The 16,354-nt window shown below is 53.1% G+C and overlaps 1 protein-coding gene across 4 annotated transcripts in view; it reads right to left on the reverse strand.

Moving 5' to 3' along the window:
- Positions 1-16,354, reverse strand: part of NUMA1 (nuclear mitotic apparatus protein 1) — a 39,653-nt gene that overhangs the window by 9,278 nt on the left and 14,021 nt on the right. For 3 of the 4 annotated variants that reach the window (XM_021704615.2, XM_021704617.2, XM_021704614.2), the window contains exons 4-15: positions 13,053-13,132; positions 11,859-11,941; positions 11,322-11,402; positions 9,887-9,974; positions 8,115-8,235; positions 7,458-7,615; positions 7,054-7,171; positions 6,832-6,949; positions 6,335-6,475; positions 4,218-4,340; positions 667-4,065; positions 218-259 (exon numbers count right to left, since the gene is read on the reverse strand). In XM_021704615.2, coding sequence (XP_021560290.1) covers positions 218-259; positions 667-4,065; positions 4,218-4,340; positions 6,335-6,475; positions 6,832-6,949; positions 7,054-7,171; positions 7,458-7,615; positions 8,115-8,235; positions 9,887-9,974; positions 11,322-11,402; positions 11,859-11,941; positions 13,053-13,132 — 4,552 coding nt within the window. The remainder of the gene's footprint in view (positions 1-217; positions 260-666; positions 4,066-4,217; positions 4,341-6,334; positions 6,476-6,831; positions 6,950-7,053; positions 7,172-7,457; positions 7,616-8,114; positions 8,236-9,886; positions 9,975-11,321; positions 11,403-11,858; positions 11,942-13,052; positions 13,133-16,354) is intronic. The other variant, XM_021704616.2, reaches the window with a different exon arrangement.

Here is a 16,354-nt window from a genome sequence, read left to right on the forward strand (position 1 = left end):
TGGGGATGCCGACCTGGGCTGGGTGGGACGAGGCCCGAGAGAGGGCCCAGCACACTGCAGTCCTGGGCAGCCCGGGCCTGGACTCCATGGCTTGACCCTGCCCCCTTCACAAACAGTTCACAACGGGAGCGGGCGGAGGCAAGCTGCGGCCGGGATCATGCACTGAAACGGGTCACCGCTTAAGCAGCCAGCATTTATCGGGGACCCCAGGCTTTACCTGCTTAGTCTGCTCTCTCTGAAATACCTCTAGCTGCTCCACCTGTGCACGGGGGAGGGGCAACGGAGACAGAGTGAGATGCGGGCCGAAGAGGCACCAGGTCTGCAGCCAGGCCCCTCTCACTGAGGCTCTGACACTTCCCTCCAAGGAATGAGACTTCTAGTCGTTTAAAAAAAAAAAAAATGCCAATTTGGCTCACTCTCATCCCCGGTAGCTCCTAGGGTCTCCACCGCAGGCATACCTGCCTAGCACCGTGTGCTTCTAGAATGGGCTGATGGCCTTCACAACTTGACTCTCCAGGGACAGCGCTTTCAGGGAGGAAGAAACTACTGGTATTTGCTTTAGGACCATAGGGGGCAACATACTTGAACTCTACCAGCCACCCCGCGAGGGAGGGGCGACACGACAGGAGGGAATCTCTGGGGGCAAGGCTGAGCTGGGCATCTCACCTGGGCAGTGAGTTTCTGCCTCTCGTCCTGGAACCGCTGCCTCTCCTCCAGGACTTTGACCTTGGCACCCTCGTACTTGGCAGTCATCACCTCCAGCTCCCGGGCAGTGTTCTGTGCTTCCCGCTGCAGCTCAGCCAGGCGGGTCTCGGCGTCAGCACGCACAGCTGCCAGCTCTTGGCCATACTTCTCTCTGGCCTGGTCCAGCTCCACTTCCAGAAACTGCCGGCCAAGGCTGGCCCGCTCACCCAGCCCCCGGTTCTCCTCCGCCAGCAGGCCGTGGGCCTTCTTCAGCATGCTCAGCTGCTCCACGTAGCTGGCCTTCTCAGCCCGCAGCTGCTGCGCTGCCCGCTCTTGCTCTGCCACCTTCTGCCGCAGGGGCACCAGCTCCCCAAGCTCCCGCTGGGCCCGCACCAGCTCGGCCCGCAGCCCGCCAGCCGCCTGCTTGCTCTGCTCCAGCTCCTCGCGATGGCGTTTCTCAGCAGCCGCCTGCTCGGCCTGCAGCTGCTGGCACAGGTGCTTAGCGGGCAGGAGCTCGCTCACAAGGGCCTGCGTGCTGGCGTGCTCCAGCTGCAGGGCAGAGAGGGCCTGCTCCTTCTGGAAGAACTTCTCCTGCCACGTCTTCAGTTCTTGGCCCAGCTCCTCCGCTCGCTCTGCCTGCGAGGCCAGCTCCTGCCGGAGGCTCTCCGAAGCCACCCGCTGTTTGTCCGCCTCCTCCCGGAGGGTGTGCACCTCCTCCCGCAGAGCGGAGCTGCGTTCGGCGGCCCTGGCGCTGTTGCTGGCGGTCTCCGCCTGCAGCAGGCGCAGCCTCTCCTCCAGCTTCTGGCTCTTCTCCGACTCCGCTACGACCAGCCGCTTCAACTCCTTGCTCTCCCCCTCTTTCTCCAGGACCTGGCGATTCAGGATGGACACCTCCTCCTCCAAGCTGCTGATGAGGCTGTTTTTCCTCTCAGCCTCCTGCTGGCCCCGGGCCACCTGGGTCTTCCACTCGTCCTCAGCCTTGCTATGGTCTTGGGCTTTGGCGCGGAGAGTGGCCAGCTCCCGTTGGGCTGTGGCTAAGGTGTCCTGACTGCACCCCAGCTCCTGGGCCTTCTCCTCTAACAGGCCCCGCAGAGCCTCCAGAGCACCGGCCTGCTCGGCGCGGGAGGCGCGCTCACACTGCAGGCTGCGCTCCAGGCCAGAGGCCCTCTCCTGGTGCTCCCGGCACTGCCGCTCCAGCTTGCTCACCTCTGCCCGCAGAGCCTCGAGCTCAGGGCCTTTCCGCTTGCTCTTTCCAGTAGACTCCGACTGTGCTCCTGACCCGGAAGGGTCTTCTCCACTGGCCGGCCCTGGAGACTGTTGGCGCTCCTCCTCTTTCTTGGCCAGCTGTTCCTTCAGTCGCTGCACAGTTTGCCGAAGCTCCCCCAGCTCTGTTCTCTGGGCTGCCTCCTGCCCACGAAGCTTGGCCAGCTCCTGGTCCTTCCCTTCCTTTTCCATCAGGGCGTGGGCCAGGGCTTCCTGCAGGGTCGCAAACTCCACACGCTGCTCATTGAGGGCATTCTGCAGCCGCATCTCCAGCTCTGCCTTGGCGGCCTTCTCCAGGGCAAGATCGGCTTGGGCCCGGCCCCGCTCCTGGGTCAGGCGTGCCACCTCCCTCTCCTGCTGCCCGCGCTCCTCCTGCTGCTGGCCCTGGCTCTCGATCAGCGCAGCCCGCAGCCTCTCCAGTTCACTGCCCATCTGCTCGGCCTCCCGCTCCATGGCCTGCAGCGCCGCCTGTGTGCTGCAGAACTGGCGTCCCTGCTGCTCTTCCGGCCACTCGGCCTCTCTGGCTCCGGCCCTCGGCGGCTCCTTGCGCAGCTCCCGGGAGGCCGTTTCCTGCCGCTCTCCTGCCTTGCGCACCAAGGCCTCCAGGCGGGCCACCTCCTTGCCGGTGGCAGCCATCTTCTCCTGCAGAGCGGAGAGGTCGTCCGCAAGCCTCTGGGCCCTGACCTCCTTCTCCTGCACCTGCTGGAGTGCTCTGGCCAGGCTGGCATGAAGCTGAGCGACTTCAGTCTGCTGCCGGCTGATCTGGAGCTCGCTGTGGGCCTCAATCCCCGCCACCTTCTCCTTGGCCTCCTGTAGTTCCTGGCGGGCCTTCTCGCATTCCTCCTTCAGGGTCATCAGCTGCTCCTGGAACACAGCACCGTACTGGGCCTCCTCTTGCTGGCTCTCCTCGTACCGCTCGCGCCAGGTGGCCACCTCCTTGGCAAGCTGTTCACACTCCCCCTCCGCCTCACGCTGGGAGGCTTCGGCCTCTGCCAGCTCCCGCCGTAGGGCTTCCATCTCAGCTTGATGGGCCTCCCCCAGCTGCCGTAATCGGGCCTCCAGCCCCTTGCGCCCAACCCTCTCTTCTTCTAGCTCCTTCCGTTCCTGCTTATGCTGTTCCACCAGACACCGGGTCTCTGCCTCCAGCTTGGAGATGTGACGCTGCTGCTCTTCTAGGGCATCTGAGGCCCTGCGCTTCTCCTCCTCCAGGCTGCCCTTGGTGATCTTCAAGGACTCCTCAAGGGCCCGGACCTGCTCCTGGAACTGGCCCTTCTCCTGGGCCACCCTTTCTCTCTCGGTTGCTTTTTGCTGCTCAGACCTCAGCTGGGCCTTTAGCTCAGCCACCTGGGCCTGGGCCTCACACTGCTCCTGGCGGGCTGCCTCAACACAGGCATGGAGTTCCTCCACCTTTTGGCTCAGCTCTGCCTTCTCCCGCTGGGCCTGAGTCACCGAGGCCTGGGCGCTGTCCCGGGCTTCATTAGTGGCCTGAAGTTGCTGTTGCAGGACCTCTAGCTTGGCAGTCTTCTCCTTCTCCAACGCTTCCAGCTGCTGGAGAGCCGAATCCCTCTCCTTTAAAGAAGCCTGCCGCTCCTCGGCGGCAGTGGCCAGTCGCTGGGCATGGTCTCGCCTGGCGGCCTCCTGCCCCTGGGCAGCTTCCTCCAACTGTTGCTCTTTTTGCTTCAGGCTGCTGCTCAGCTGCTCCACCTGCTGGCGAAGGCCCTGCGAGGCCTGTTCTTGCTGCTGGAGGCTCTGCACGAGCTGGGCCTGCTCCGTTTTGGCCTGCTGCTTCAGGCTGGCCAGTTCTTGATCCTGCTGCTGGAGAGCGGCATTGAGGGTGGTGAGCTCAGAAGTCAGTGTGGCCACCTGGGCAGACAGCCGGGCCCCCTGAGCCTGAGAGGCCTGCTCCAGCTCTTCCTTCGCCTGGCTGAGGTTGGACAGGGAGCCCTGCAGCTCGGCAATCAGGCCAGCCAGCTGCTGCTTTTCTTCTTCAAAGTGGCCCCGCTCGGCAAGCAGCGTGGCTTCCCGCTGGCCCTGCTCAGCCTCCAGCGCCTCCACCCTGGCTTGGAGCTGGGTGTTGTCTGCAGCAAGAGAGGCTGCCTCTTGCTTCAGGGTTTCCAGCTGGTGAAATAAAGAGACAAATGAGGATCAGCATGACTCCTCGATCACCACAGCGCCTGTGAGAACTAAGGAACAGGAACCTGATGTACCAAACACAGGTCCACACCAGCCCCGGGACACGGGTCCTCACCGCTGCTCCTGTGCGCTCTTACCTGCAAGACGTCCCCCAACACTTCGCCCTTCTCCCGGGCTGGGTTCTCCCGCAGCTGGGCCAGATGCTCTTCCAGCTGTGAAAGTTTTCCCCGAAGGATTTCATTCTTCTCTTCAAGGCATTTCTGAGAGTAAACAAGAGCCTCATGTGAACAGAGGTGGAACAGGCACTAGGTTACCAATAACATACGGAGCCCTAGCACCCTGTTATCAAGATCTCCTTTTGCCCTGACCTTGGGAAAAACTCAGAAACCATGCACCTGGGTTCATGATGGACCTGATTTTCTAGCCCTAATTTCAGGGTTGAATTAAGTCATGGGACCTGTTAATTTCTTCTTCCAGGCCACTGAGTTTACTTCAAATTTCCTTACTTAAAAAAAAAAAAATTTTCGGGCGCCTGGGTGGCTCAGATGGTTAAGCGTCTGCCTTCGGCTCAGGTCATGATCTCAGGGTCCTGGGATCGAGTCCCGCATCGGGCTTCCTGCTCCTTGGGAGCCTGCTTCTCCCTCTGCCTCTCTCTCTCTCTCTCTCTCTCTCTCACATGAATAAATAAATAAAATTAAAAAAAAAAAAAAAAAATTTCTTACTATATACCCTTCCTCAGGCAAGACTTGGCTCCCAGATTATCTAAATACTCACCAGCTTAAAAACCTCCCCAGCCATGCCTGGGTGGCTCAGTCAGTTAAGTGTCCAACTCTTGATTTCGGCTCAGATCATGATCTCAGGGTCGTGAGATTAAGCCCCACATCAGGCTCCCTGCTCAGCGGGAACTCTGAGATTCTCTCTCTCCCTCTCCACCTCCCCTCCTGCTTGCCCATGCTCTAAAATAAATCTTAAAAAAAAATTAAAAATAAAAAATCTTGGGGCGCCTGGGTGGCTCAGTTGGTTAAGCATCTGCCTTCGGTTCGGATCATGATCCCACAGTTCTGGGATCGAGTCCCGCATCGAGCTCCCTGCTCCGCGGGAAGCCTGCTTCTCCCTCTCCCATTCCCCCTGCTTGTGTTCCCTCTCTCTCCGTGTCTCTGTCAAATAAATAAATAAAATCTTAAAAAAAAAAATCCTCTCTTAAAAAATATATATAAATATATATAAACACATAATATATATATACACACACACACATACATATGTATCTCCCCAGCCTGCCCTGGCATCAACAGCAGCAGCCATCACACCTCCCAGCCCTGTCCTCCAGCCCCATTCCCCACTCCCCACTGTTCACTAAGCCAGGGCCAGGACTGTGCTGGGTCCTGAGTTCCTAATCCACCAGATAGATATGGGAGGTAGCTATTACTAGCCTTCTTTTGCAGAGCAAGAGCTGAAGCTCAGATGTTAAGTGCCTTGCCCTAGGGCTACAGGGTTAATAAGTGGTAGAGTTGGGTTCTTAAAAATACCAATAAAAATAATAGTGGGGGCACCTGGCCAGCTCAGTCAGTGGAGCATGCAACTCTTGATCTCAGGGTTGTAAGCTCGAGCCCCACACTGGGTGTAGAGATTACTTTAAAAAAAAAAATATATATATATATATATACACACGTATATATATATATTTATTTATTTGGGAGAGAGAGCACGAGCTGGAGGGGCAGAGGGAAGGGAGGGAAAATCTCAAGCCAACTCTGACTCTGTGCTGACAAGAAGCCCAATGCAGGGCTCCATCTCACCACCCTAAGATCATGACCTGAGCTGAAACCAAGAGTCGGATGCTTAACTGACTGCACCACCCAGGTATCCCTAAAAATAAAATCTTAAAAAAATAAGAGTAACGAATTCACTGAAAGCTTACTTTGCACGACACAAAGTGTTAAGTACTTTGTACATAGTACCCGACAATGGGTGATGAGGCAGCTACTCATTACTTTTCCCACTTTACAGAAAGCATGCTTAGAAAAGAGGTCAAGTAACTTGTCCAAGATCCCACATCTTATAAACAGCGAAGACAGGATTCAAAGGTGTACTGGACTTAAGCCCACAATCTTTCCATTACAGCGCACTATTAAACCTTGAAGAGGAGTCAGCTTACTTCCCAAAGGCCCCAAAGAATAGAGTGGTAAATGGAACTCAGCTGTGAACAGGCAGTCAAGACCGTGGCCCTGGTTCCCCCAAGCAGAGGGGTTACCTTGTCCTGCACGGCCGTGCTGAGCTCCTTCTCGAGATGGGTCTGTTTCTCCACCCACTCTCGAGTGGCCTTGCTGTGCTCTTCTGTCAGGTCATTGAGGGCACCCTGTAGCTGCTGCAGGTGACTGGCAAACTCCCGGAGCTGAGACAGACAAGCGCGAGTCCCCGTCACCCAAGGTCAAAGCCAATACCACCACTGCTGTGTGTTCCCCAACTCCAGGGGCTGCAGGTGTCTGACTATCCGTCTAACCTGCCCCAAACCAATTACAACTAGTCACATCTTTAACTCAAGACTCAAAATTCAGGGCCACAACCCCATCCCTGGCAGCAGCCAATTATGGGACAAGGAAAGGGCCAAAGTATGCAGGTCTCTGGAAAGACTGAAGCACAGGACAGGTGCTGGGACATTCTTCTCAACCCTGTTCTGGAGAATCCTCCAGACCAACTCAGCCCCAGCGGGCCTCCGGGTGGGGACAGACCCCTCCCCCAAACACTCACCTTAAAGGAAAGGTCCCCATTCTCCTCAGAAAGCTGGTTAATTTTGCGATCCATCTGGCTCTTCTCTGTCTTCAGGTCCTGGCACTGCTTCAGAGTTTCATGGAGACGCACAGTGAGGCTGTGAGGGAGCAGAGCGGTCAGAAAAGACAGTAGCACCTTCCCCCCCACCCCACGGCTGCAGGGCGGGGTGGGGAGCTGGGAAGAGAGCAGGGAGAATCTTACCTCTCGTTCTTGCCACGGAGCTCCTCAAGCTCCCTGGGCTCCAGCGGGCTGGCCGCCTGCTTCTCGTTCAGCAGAGCCAGGCGGTCAATGCGCTGTTGCATCACAGCTATCTGTGCGTCTGCCCCGGGGAAGGGGAGGGAGGGGAGAGTCAGCACAGAACAACGGGGAAGAGAGGAGGAGGGGGAGGCATCCATTCTAAGGGAAAGGAGGATATGGCAAGGGCAGAACCGGCTTCCAGGAGGTCAGCCGGACTGGCCCAAGGCTGAGCACTAAGCTCCTGGGCCAGCAGAACGGACAATAATGGAACAGGGGGGCCGTTCCGCACACAAGCCCAGCACTTCCCGGGATGAAAATCCCCAATGCTGCTCACTCACACATCATCCGCCAGCCTACTAGGCGCCTACCTTTCTCGGTGAGGAGCCTGCGGTTCTCAGCCAGCTCCAGCTCCAGTTCATCTCTATTACTTCTCTCATCTGCAAGCTGCTTCTTCAGCCGTCTCATTTGGAATTGTGGGGTCTGCAGGATGTCGCCCATGGGGGAGGCTGGAGAACCTGAGAGGAAGCTGAAGAAGGAGATGGCTCAGACGCCACGGTCAGAGCCTGAAGCGTGAGGGCTGAAGGGAAGAGCACCGGGTGGGGATGGGTGAGCAGGGCTCTAGGGCTGTGAGCACCGACCAGTAGGCCAAGCACCTCAGCTCTGTTCGCAGTGCCATCTCCCGCCTCATGACACGGCCATGAGCAAATGGTTCTTCTCCCCCCTCCAAGCCTTAACTTCTTTGTCAAAAAAAAAATCATCTTGCCTCTGCAGAGCAGCACTGAGAGAAGGGACTTTAGCAGTCTCCACAGGAGGAAGGAATTCCATAAACAGGGAACAGCTTCTGAGGAAGGCCTTCTGCCAAAAATGGATCCCAACCAATTCCCCTAATTAGTACTGGGACAGGTGAGAACATCTAGCAGGTGCTCCAAGCACTGTCTGCAGGTGAACAGTGTTAGCCTCTAGAATGAAGGGGTCTGAGGACAGATGTTGAGGTCCCGTCCCAGGAGAGGAGGCACAGCACATACTTGTTCCCACTGGAAGAGGCGACCTTCTGTAGCTCTAGGAAGCGAACCTCCCTTTTGGCCTGGTGGCTGGGTGGGGACAGCTCTTCAGAGATGGTGCTGGAACAGGTAGAAGGGACAGGAGCTAGGGGAAGAAGCAAACCATCATATAAAGGTTAGTAAGAATGCGAACAGATTTGCATCTTTATCCAATTTGAGAACTCGCCTTAGTGGAAGTGAATCTACAGACACTTACATGTAAGCTACAGAGGAAGGCCACTGGGCAAAACCTGAATCCCAGTGTCTGGGTCATCCAGAGGTCAGTGGCACTAAGCCGAGTCAAGCAAGTGGCTTCTCTTTCCACAAGTCATTAAGTGCTCATGCTTTTCCCCGCTGATTCAACAACTGCAGAGGCAGCTTGGGAGCTGCCCTGAGCACAATCTCCTCTTAGCCCAACAACGTCTCAGGTCAGAGCCACTGGCCTCCTTCCTGAACTCCTCCATTCTGAAATCTTGCACTGCCAACACAACCTCTTTCTCAAAACCTCTGCCTCCCCTGGTTCCACAACCACCTTCACACGGCTATCCTACCCCTAAACACCCATCCCTAGTCTCCCCATCTGCCCTCCCTCCTACCCCCACCCTCTAAGCATCCAGAGTTTTTTTTTTTTTTTTTTTTTTAAGATTTTATTTATTTATTTGACAGAGAGAGACACAGCGAGAGAGGGAACACAAGCAGGGGGAGTGGGAGAGGGAGAAGCAGTCTCCCCGCGGAGCAGGGAGCCCGATGCGGGGCTCGATCCCAAGACCCTGGGATCATGACCTGAGCCGAAGGCAGACGCTCAACGACTGAGCCACCCAGGCGCCCCTAAGCATCCAGAGTTCTAATGGGGCCTCCCTGCTCTGCCCACAGTGGCCATCCACACGCTGACTTGCGAACCCATAACCTGGCCCAGAGCCCTCGCCTACATTCTAGACTCACATTTCCAACATCTCCATTTGAAGGGCTGAAGAGAAACTTGAATATGAGGAACATCAAATTCAGTGGCTGGAAGAGAGCCTGCCTAGAGCCACATACTTAACCTATCCTCACTGGATAGCCTCTTCTTCAGAAAACATGCCAAGCTCTCGGTCTTTCTCCTGTACTTCCAGCAACACATTTGGTAGAGGACGTACCTCTCTGTTCTAGCACTTATTCTTTATCCTACTTATTGATTTACGTATCTGCCTTCCCACCTAGAACATGAGCTTCATGTGGGGAAAAGCCTTTCTTTTAGGTGCTACTCCCAGCTTCTAAGCCTAGAGTAGCAATTGCTTAAAAAATAAAAAACAGGGCGCCTGGGTGGCTCGGCCGGTTAAGCGTCTGCCTTCGGCTCAGATCTTGATCTCAGGGTCCTGGGATGGAGTCCCGCCTCGGGCTCCCTGCTCTGCGGGGAGCCTGCTTCTCCCTCTCCCTCTGCCGCTCCCCCTGCTTGTCCTCTCTCTCTGTCAAATAAATAAAATCTTAAAAAAAAAAAAAAAAAGGTATGTGTGGGGTGATCAAGGACAACCTACCAGCAGACACGATCACTTATCATGTCCTGCTTAGGCACTGCCAGGCAACAAGGAAGAGCTCCAAAGGAACTGGGATGATGGCAACATGGCCTATTTATTCCATTACACACACTTTTACTGAGTGCAGACCCTGTGCCTGGTGTTGGGACTGAAACAAACCCCCACTGTATTTCTTAATAATTCAGGATCCTAGCAGTTCCCAGCTCAGACCGGAGGGGATCCTCAGGAGTAGGTCCTACTTACCTTTCTGTAAGAAGTTCTCTAGGTCCTCATTTAGGTTTAGCCCATCCTCATGGTCCAGCACAAACTTGAGAATGACTGCTAACTCAGCCTGAGCCAGAGAGAGAGAAAAGGAGCATCACTGAAGTGTCAGAGAGACCTGAAGAGATGGAGGGCATCACACTGGCCATGGCAGCCCCAGGAGCCTGCTGGAGCTCAGTCTTCCTCTCAAAGCCTAAAGCCCCACATTCCAGCTGAGAACATTCTAGCAGAGACATGTTGACCCTGCTTGCCCTCGCCTCCTCAGTTCCTCTAAAGATGCACCTGGGTTCAGACAGAGTTCCTATCTGACTTCACTCCTGACCACAGAGAAGAAAATGGGCAAAGAAAGTAGTGCAGTCAGAAAGCTTTTATATGGAACTCTGTTGCCCTCTTCCAAATGACCCTCACTGTTGTTCTTTGTCTAAGTGAGAACCCGAGAACCCTCCAGGGCTCATTCAAAGCTTATCCACCAGCTCAGCTGTAAAATCTGCCCTTCACTGTCTGAATTCCAAAGTCACAGAGTTGATCTAATTTTTCTGGCCAACGCTGCCACAGTTCCTTATCCTTGTGAATTTCTGTTTCTACCAGATCTATGACCAGCCTGGAGCAGAGAAAAGGTTGAAAGAGGAGCCACCCATTCCTCCATGCCACTACAATCCCAACCTCAGAGAGGAGCCATGAACTAAGTGAGTTTAAAATGGGATGATTCAACATTGTTACCACTATGCGAAAGGCCACAGCTCTCTGGACACTGCCCCCGCAGTCACCTACATCACCCCCTGTGGCATCCCAGCTCCTCCTGCTCTGGGAAGTAAAGGACAGCTGCTCAGGCAGGAAGCAAAGCCAACATTTGGACCCACATGACAGGTAGTTCCTGGAAACCAGGCCAATTCCCACTATAATGAAGTGGAGGCACCAACTCCGCTTCTTCACTTAGGGACCAGGTAGAGGAGGGGGAGAGAAGGTAACCGCTTTGGGCTGGACTGTCATGATGGACAAAGACATTCTCTCTCACTAATCCTTCCCATTAGAGGAAAGGAGGAGACAAATGGAGTGACAGTTTGTGTAAAAAATATACACACTCACATGGGAACACATACATGAGGAGAGAACAATTTCTGCATATTATCCCATCACAGTACAGTTATGACTACAGTTAAATATACGTATGTAAAAAAGGACTTGGAAGTATAGCCTTTAAAAGTTAACAGTTATCTCTGGGGATGAGATTACTGGAAACTGTTATTTCCTCCTTTTGTACTCTTCAGTATTTTCCGGACTTTCTATAATGAATGGCTGGAATTACTACAACATAATTTTTTAAAACAACGCTATATGCTGTTTAAAGAAAAGCAATGAAGTGAGGTGAAGCAAAGACTAGACCCATCAATCAGGGCGGAGGAGGCACAGAACTTACCTGAATCTTATATTCAAATTGTTCCCAGTCCCTGGGACTTTTGGAGCTCATGGTGGAGTGGTATAAGAGCAACATGGTCATCTAGAAGCCAAAGAGGAGATACAGTCACTGAGTGGAGCTGCCTCTCTTCTCAGTGCTCCCCTCTCTGGGCTGTTCTGGGGACTCTGAACTATTCTGGAGGCTCTTCCGAAGCTCCTAGAATTCCGCCCTAGGTCCCTGCCCTTAACCGCACCCAGAAACACCTGATTGAGGACACCTGATTGTGCAAAAAGCCTGGTGCACACCTGAATTCCTGAACTCATGGAACCTAACTATGAAGCTTAAGCTACCCTCTACAAAGGTAGCACCCAGAAACAGGAGAGGGAATGGAGACCGAGCTAAGAAGACTATGACAGCTGGGTGAGGCCTAATTCCTGCCAGGTCTTCATCGAGGCCCACAGTAGTAAGCACCCACCACTTCCCCCTGGGTTAAAAGAAGGCCCAGCAGGTCCCTCTGGTGCCACTCTCTGACCCCCGCGTCTGGTATTCCATTGGTACCTTGGCCAATTCCAGCTCTGACCCTTCTATCACTTTCTGCACGGACACCAGGCATTCCGGAGAAGAGGGATGTTTTCGGTTTTCTGTAACGACGACAATGTAGAAAACAGGGTGAACTTCCTGGACATCCCTGAGATCATCAGAACACCTCAGAGTAGAACAAAATCACTATCTCTGGTAGGGCCAGGAGATGTAGGGCTCCTTACTCCTATGTCCTCTCTCCCCCAACATACACATTTCCATCTGAAGTTAGTTCTATCCTAGGTCAGTCCAAGGACTACAGGGAAAGTTTAAAAAAAAAAAAGCAGGCTAGGAATTCAGAGCAGCTCTGGGGCACGATCTTGCTTGCACTCACCCACCCAACTCATCAACTCTGGCTCAGTACTACAGAAAAGAAGCCCAGAGATTCCAGGTCACTCTAGAGTCTTATTCCAAGTAAGGTCACAGAGGAAGCCTGAAGCTGAGCCAGACTAGGACGACTAGGGACACCTGGTTCTTATGCTGGTATGCCAATTATCAACCTCTGCTTTATCTAAATCTATTATCTCCTTTCCCATAATTCTCTTGAGCCGGAGATGGCAGACAGCTCCCATGTCACAGATGAGGACTCCGTGGTCCATGACTGCACAAGGGAGGGGACTGACAAGCACTGTGCTAGCTTTTCATCTCTTCCTACTAACCCATCAGCCTTAGGAGAAATTATCATTCTCTCCACTTCATAGACAAGGAACCTATGTCCAGAAAGGTCACACAAGCTATGAGGAGAAGGGTCAAGACCTCAACCTAAATCTGCCTCTGCCTCTGCTCCACATCCATTGCCTAGGCAATTAATTCAAAGTTATCCAGGGGAAATGTTTCTCTTGCAAGGGAAAGAGGGTAACATGGACCCATCCCTCTCCTCCAACTCCCTGCAGTGGGTGGGGGACAAGAGCCCAAGGTGATGAGTCCCCAAAACTGACCCTCTGGCTCTACCTGGATCTCAGAGACGGGCTGTGGGACTGAGGGACACTCTTCTTCCCTGACTGACATCAGCATCACCAGACCCAGGGAAACAGCTGTACTCATCCCTGTGGTACAGAGTCGGTAGCCTTGAGCCTTTGCTCCTCCAGACACTGAGCTGGTTCCCCTGGACTTCCAAAGTCCCAGAAGTTGAGGAAGCAGCTCTTTCTTAGCAAGATAAAGAAAGGTGCTTACTTTGCAAAAAACTGCACACAAATTCCAGTCTCTCTGGCACCGGCTGCTGCAGGATTTGCTGCCCCTCGTCAGTGCCATGGCTAGAAAAAGAACAAATATCAGGACCGGAGTAGTTAGCAGTCCTTCCTTCCTTGCTACTCCATTACATTCCACCTTCCCATTACTTCAGGCTTGATCTGCACTGGATCTGGGAAAGCAGCAGACCAGATGCTGGAGGCAGGGGAGAAGATACCAAAACACTACTTGGTCAGAAGGAACTGTGTGGTAGATGAGAAGTGGGAACTTGAGGCATGCGGTCCTTCTGAAAAAGATGGCACTCTGCCACCCTAACCGTAATATGAAAAAGCTCTGTGGGAAGAGGGGAGGATGGCAGCATGGAAAAGGGGAAGCTAGGTTCAACAGTCTGTAATGGCTCCACTGGAAAACGTCAGGAAGCCAGGGAAACGTGGCTAGAGTAAGACAGACGATGGAAAGGGAAAAACAGGCCCAAGACTGAAAGAACAGGAGGAAATTCCCAAGGCTCTGAAGTGCCAGGGCAAAGTTCAACAGACTGAAGGCTGAGATGGCTAAAGCCAAGGGACAACACTGTTTAAGGTTTTATTTATGTATGAGAGAGAGAGCAGGAGCAAGGGGGGGGGGGGGCAGAGAGAGAGAGAGAGAATCTCAAGCTGACTCCCTGCTGAGCACAGATGACCCTGAGATCATGACCTGAGTCAAAATCAAGAGTTGGACACTTAACCAACTGAGCCACCCAGGCGCCCGGGGACAGCTCTGATCAGGGGCTGTTGCTGTGCTAGTCTGTTTGAAGGGCAAGCCACCCGCTGAGAGAGCAAGGAGGGCAGGGAGGCAGCAGGGGGAGCTCTCACACAGCCCAGGCCCCTGGCCCTGGGTGCTCAGACTAACTGCAGTTTCAATTTCAGGGGTGAATAGCTCCACTTCCAGTCAGAAAGCGGACTTTTCTTGGGCTACTACAGCTGGAGATACTGATTAAAGGGGCCTCTTGTTCCTCAATCTCCAGGTTCTACTGAATCTCCAGGTTTCAGCCAACTTTCTGAAGGGCAGGGCAGGCCCTAGAACCAGAGAACTTGCACCGCCAGACATCCTGCAAAGCATAAGCAGCATCCAAGCCAAGACCATGAATGTACTGCCCTCCCTCTCTCACGGGATTACAAAGGTTTCTTCCAAGTGAACCCCCTATTTTCTGGATAGCTGGTTTGTGATTAGGGACTCCTACAGAGCCTTCAGGAGATGCTCATCTCCTCCCAGACTCCTAAAAGAGCCACCTTCCCTACCCACCCACAATCTGGAACACTGTGACTCCTTCACTCAGCACAGAGCAGCAATTTCCTTAAGTGTATTCCATTAGATAAAAACAGAGAGGGTTCTTGCGTTAAATGTTCGGGAAATGCTGGGTTAAAACCAAACTGAACATTTTCTAAAGAAGAGAATATAACATGCATTATTTCCCAAACCTATCTGACCACAAAACCTCTTTTTCCCTTACTAAGCCCCTGGGATAAGTTGCACGGAACATGCTTTAAAAATGCTAGACCTGGAGCCATCCAGCCCGTCCTTTAAAACTGAGTTCAAGGGGCGCCTGGGTGGCTCAGTCGTTAAGCGTCTGCCTTCAGCTCAGGTCATGATCCCAGGGTCCTGGGATCGAGCCCCGCGTCAGGATCCCTGCTCAGCGGGAGGCCTGCTTCTCCCTCTCCCACTCCCTCTGCTTGTGTTCCCTCTCTCACTGTGTCTCTGTCAAATAAATAAATAAAATCTTTAAAACAAAACTGAGTTCAAGGGGCACCTGGGTGGCTCAGTCAGTTAAGCGTCTGCCTTCAGCTCAGGTCATGATCCCAGGTTCCTGGGTTGGAGCCCCATGGTGGGCTCTCTGCTCAGCGGGAGCCTGCTTCTCCCTCTATCTGCAGCTCCCCCCTGCTTGTGCTCTCTCTCACATGCTCTCTCTCTCTCTCTCTCCCTGTCAAATAAATAAATAAAACCTTTAAAAAATAAATAATAAAACTGAGTTCAAGTCTTATCTCTAGCAGGAAGCCATCCAGAACCACTGCCAGTCATGCCTCCTCACTCCTCAGGAATTCCTACAGCACTGACGGATACAAGGGCATCATTTACAATTGACCACACCAACTGCGCGCCTGGAAGCTAGGGTATAGGAGGTACTCGGTACATATGGGTTGACTGACAGATGAAGGAGGCTCTGTAATAGGAAGAGCAGAGGTCAACATCAGTAACACAAACGTCAGTGCTTTACGTTTTCTGGCAAAATGACTCCACTAAATTTTGCTATTCAGGCCTCACAGATATCAAAGAGATGGGACAGCCTTTTTGCTTCAGGCTATTCATACACAAAACAGAAAGGGAAATTTGCTAGAGAGGTGGATGCCAATGTATTTTCCCAGAGAGAAGTCTAAGTGGCCAAGGAACAAGCCCTGTTCGATTCCCACAGTTGCTATCTCCACCAGCCCTGCCGTCCTCCACTGTCTCCCCCTGAGAACTAGCATCTGATTTAGGTTAGCAACCGTAGCAGCATCGCAGTGAAAAAGCCAGAACACATTCACCAAGAACATCTATTTTCCCGAAGGAAGGTGGTCTGCAGGGCGCGCGCGCGCGCGCGCGCACACACACACACACACACACACACACACACACACACACAGTGTTGTCTTTCCCTCTCACCTTCCCTCCACCTCCCCTCCTCCTACTCTAAGGCTCAGGCAGTGCATCAGAAGACAACTTGGAAAATGTGCATCTTGAATTTGTAACCCTCCCTATGAAAATTTCCCACCAGGTTATAAACCTACATTGGCTAAACCAAGGACACACATCCTTACCCATGGACATATCTACTGCTCTTGTCATTAAGCCAAGGAAATTTATCTCCTCAAAAGCAAAAGCTCCTTGATCTATGCTTTTTTTTTTTTGGAAAGCAAAGCAAGGTTTATTGAGCAATAGCAAAGTGATAGTACAAAGCTCCCGAAGAGGGAGGGGATCCGAGAGGGTTGCCCTTTTTTTTCAGATTTTTTTTAAGTAACCTCTACACCCAACGTAGAGCTCAAACTCGCAACCCCAAAATCAGTAGTCACATGCTCCACCAACTGAGCCAGCTAGGCGCCCAACCTTGATCTATTCTTACGTCAAAAAAAAAAAAAAGCATGCTGCACCCTATTGTGTGTTACAACACGAGGGGTATCACACCTGGCTGCCCCTCTTTCAGTGATGTTAAAATTATGTAGTAGGTTAGATATTGTCAGCCTAATGGTTTTACCAGCCACTGATGTGAACAGTCT

This window comes from Neomonachus schauinslandi, chromosome 11 (genome assembly GCF_002201575.2).
Source record: "Neomonachus schauinslandi chromosome 11, ASM220157v2, whole genome shotgun sequence".
NCBI lineage: Eukaryota > Metazoa > Chordata > Mammalia > Carnivora > Phocidae > Neomonachus > Neomonachus schauinslandi.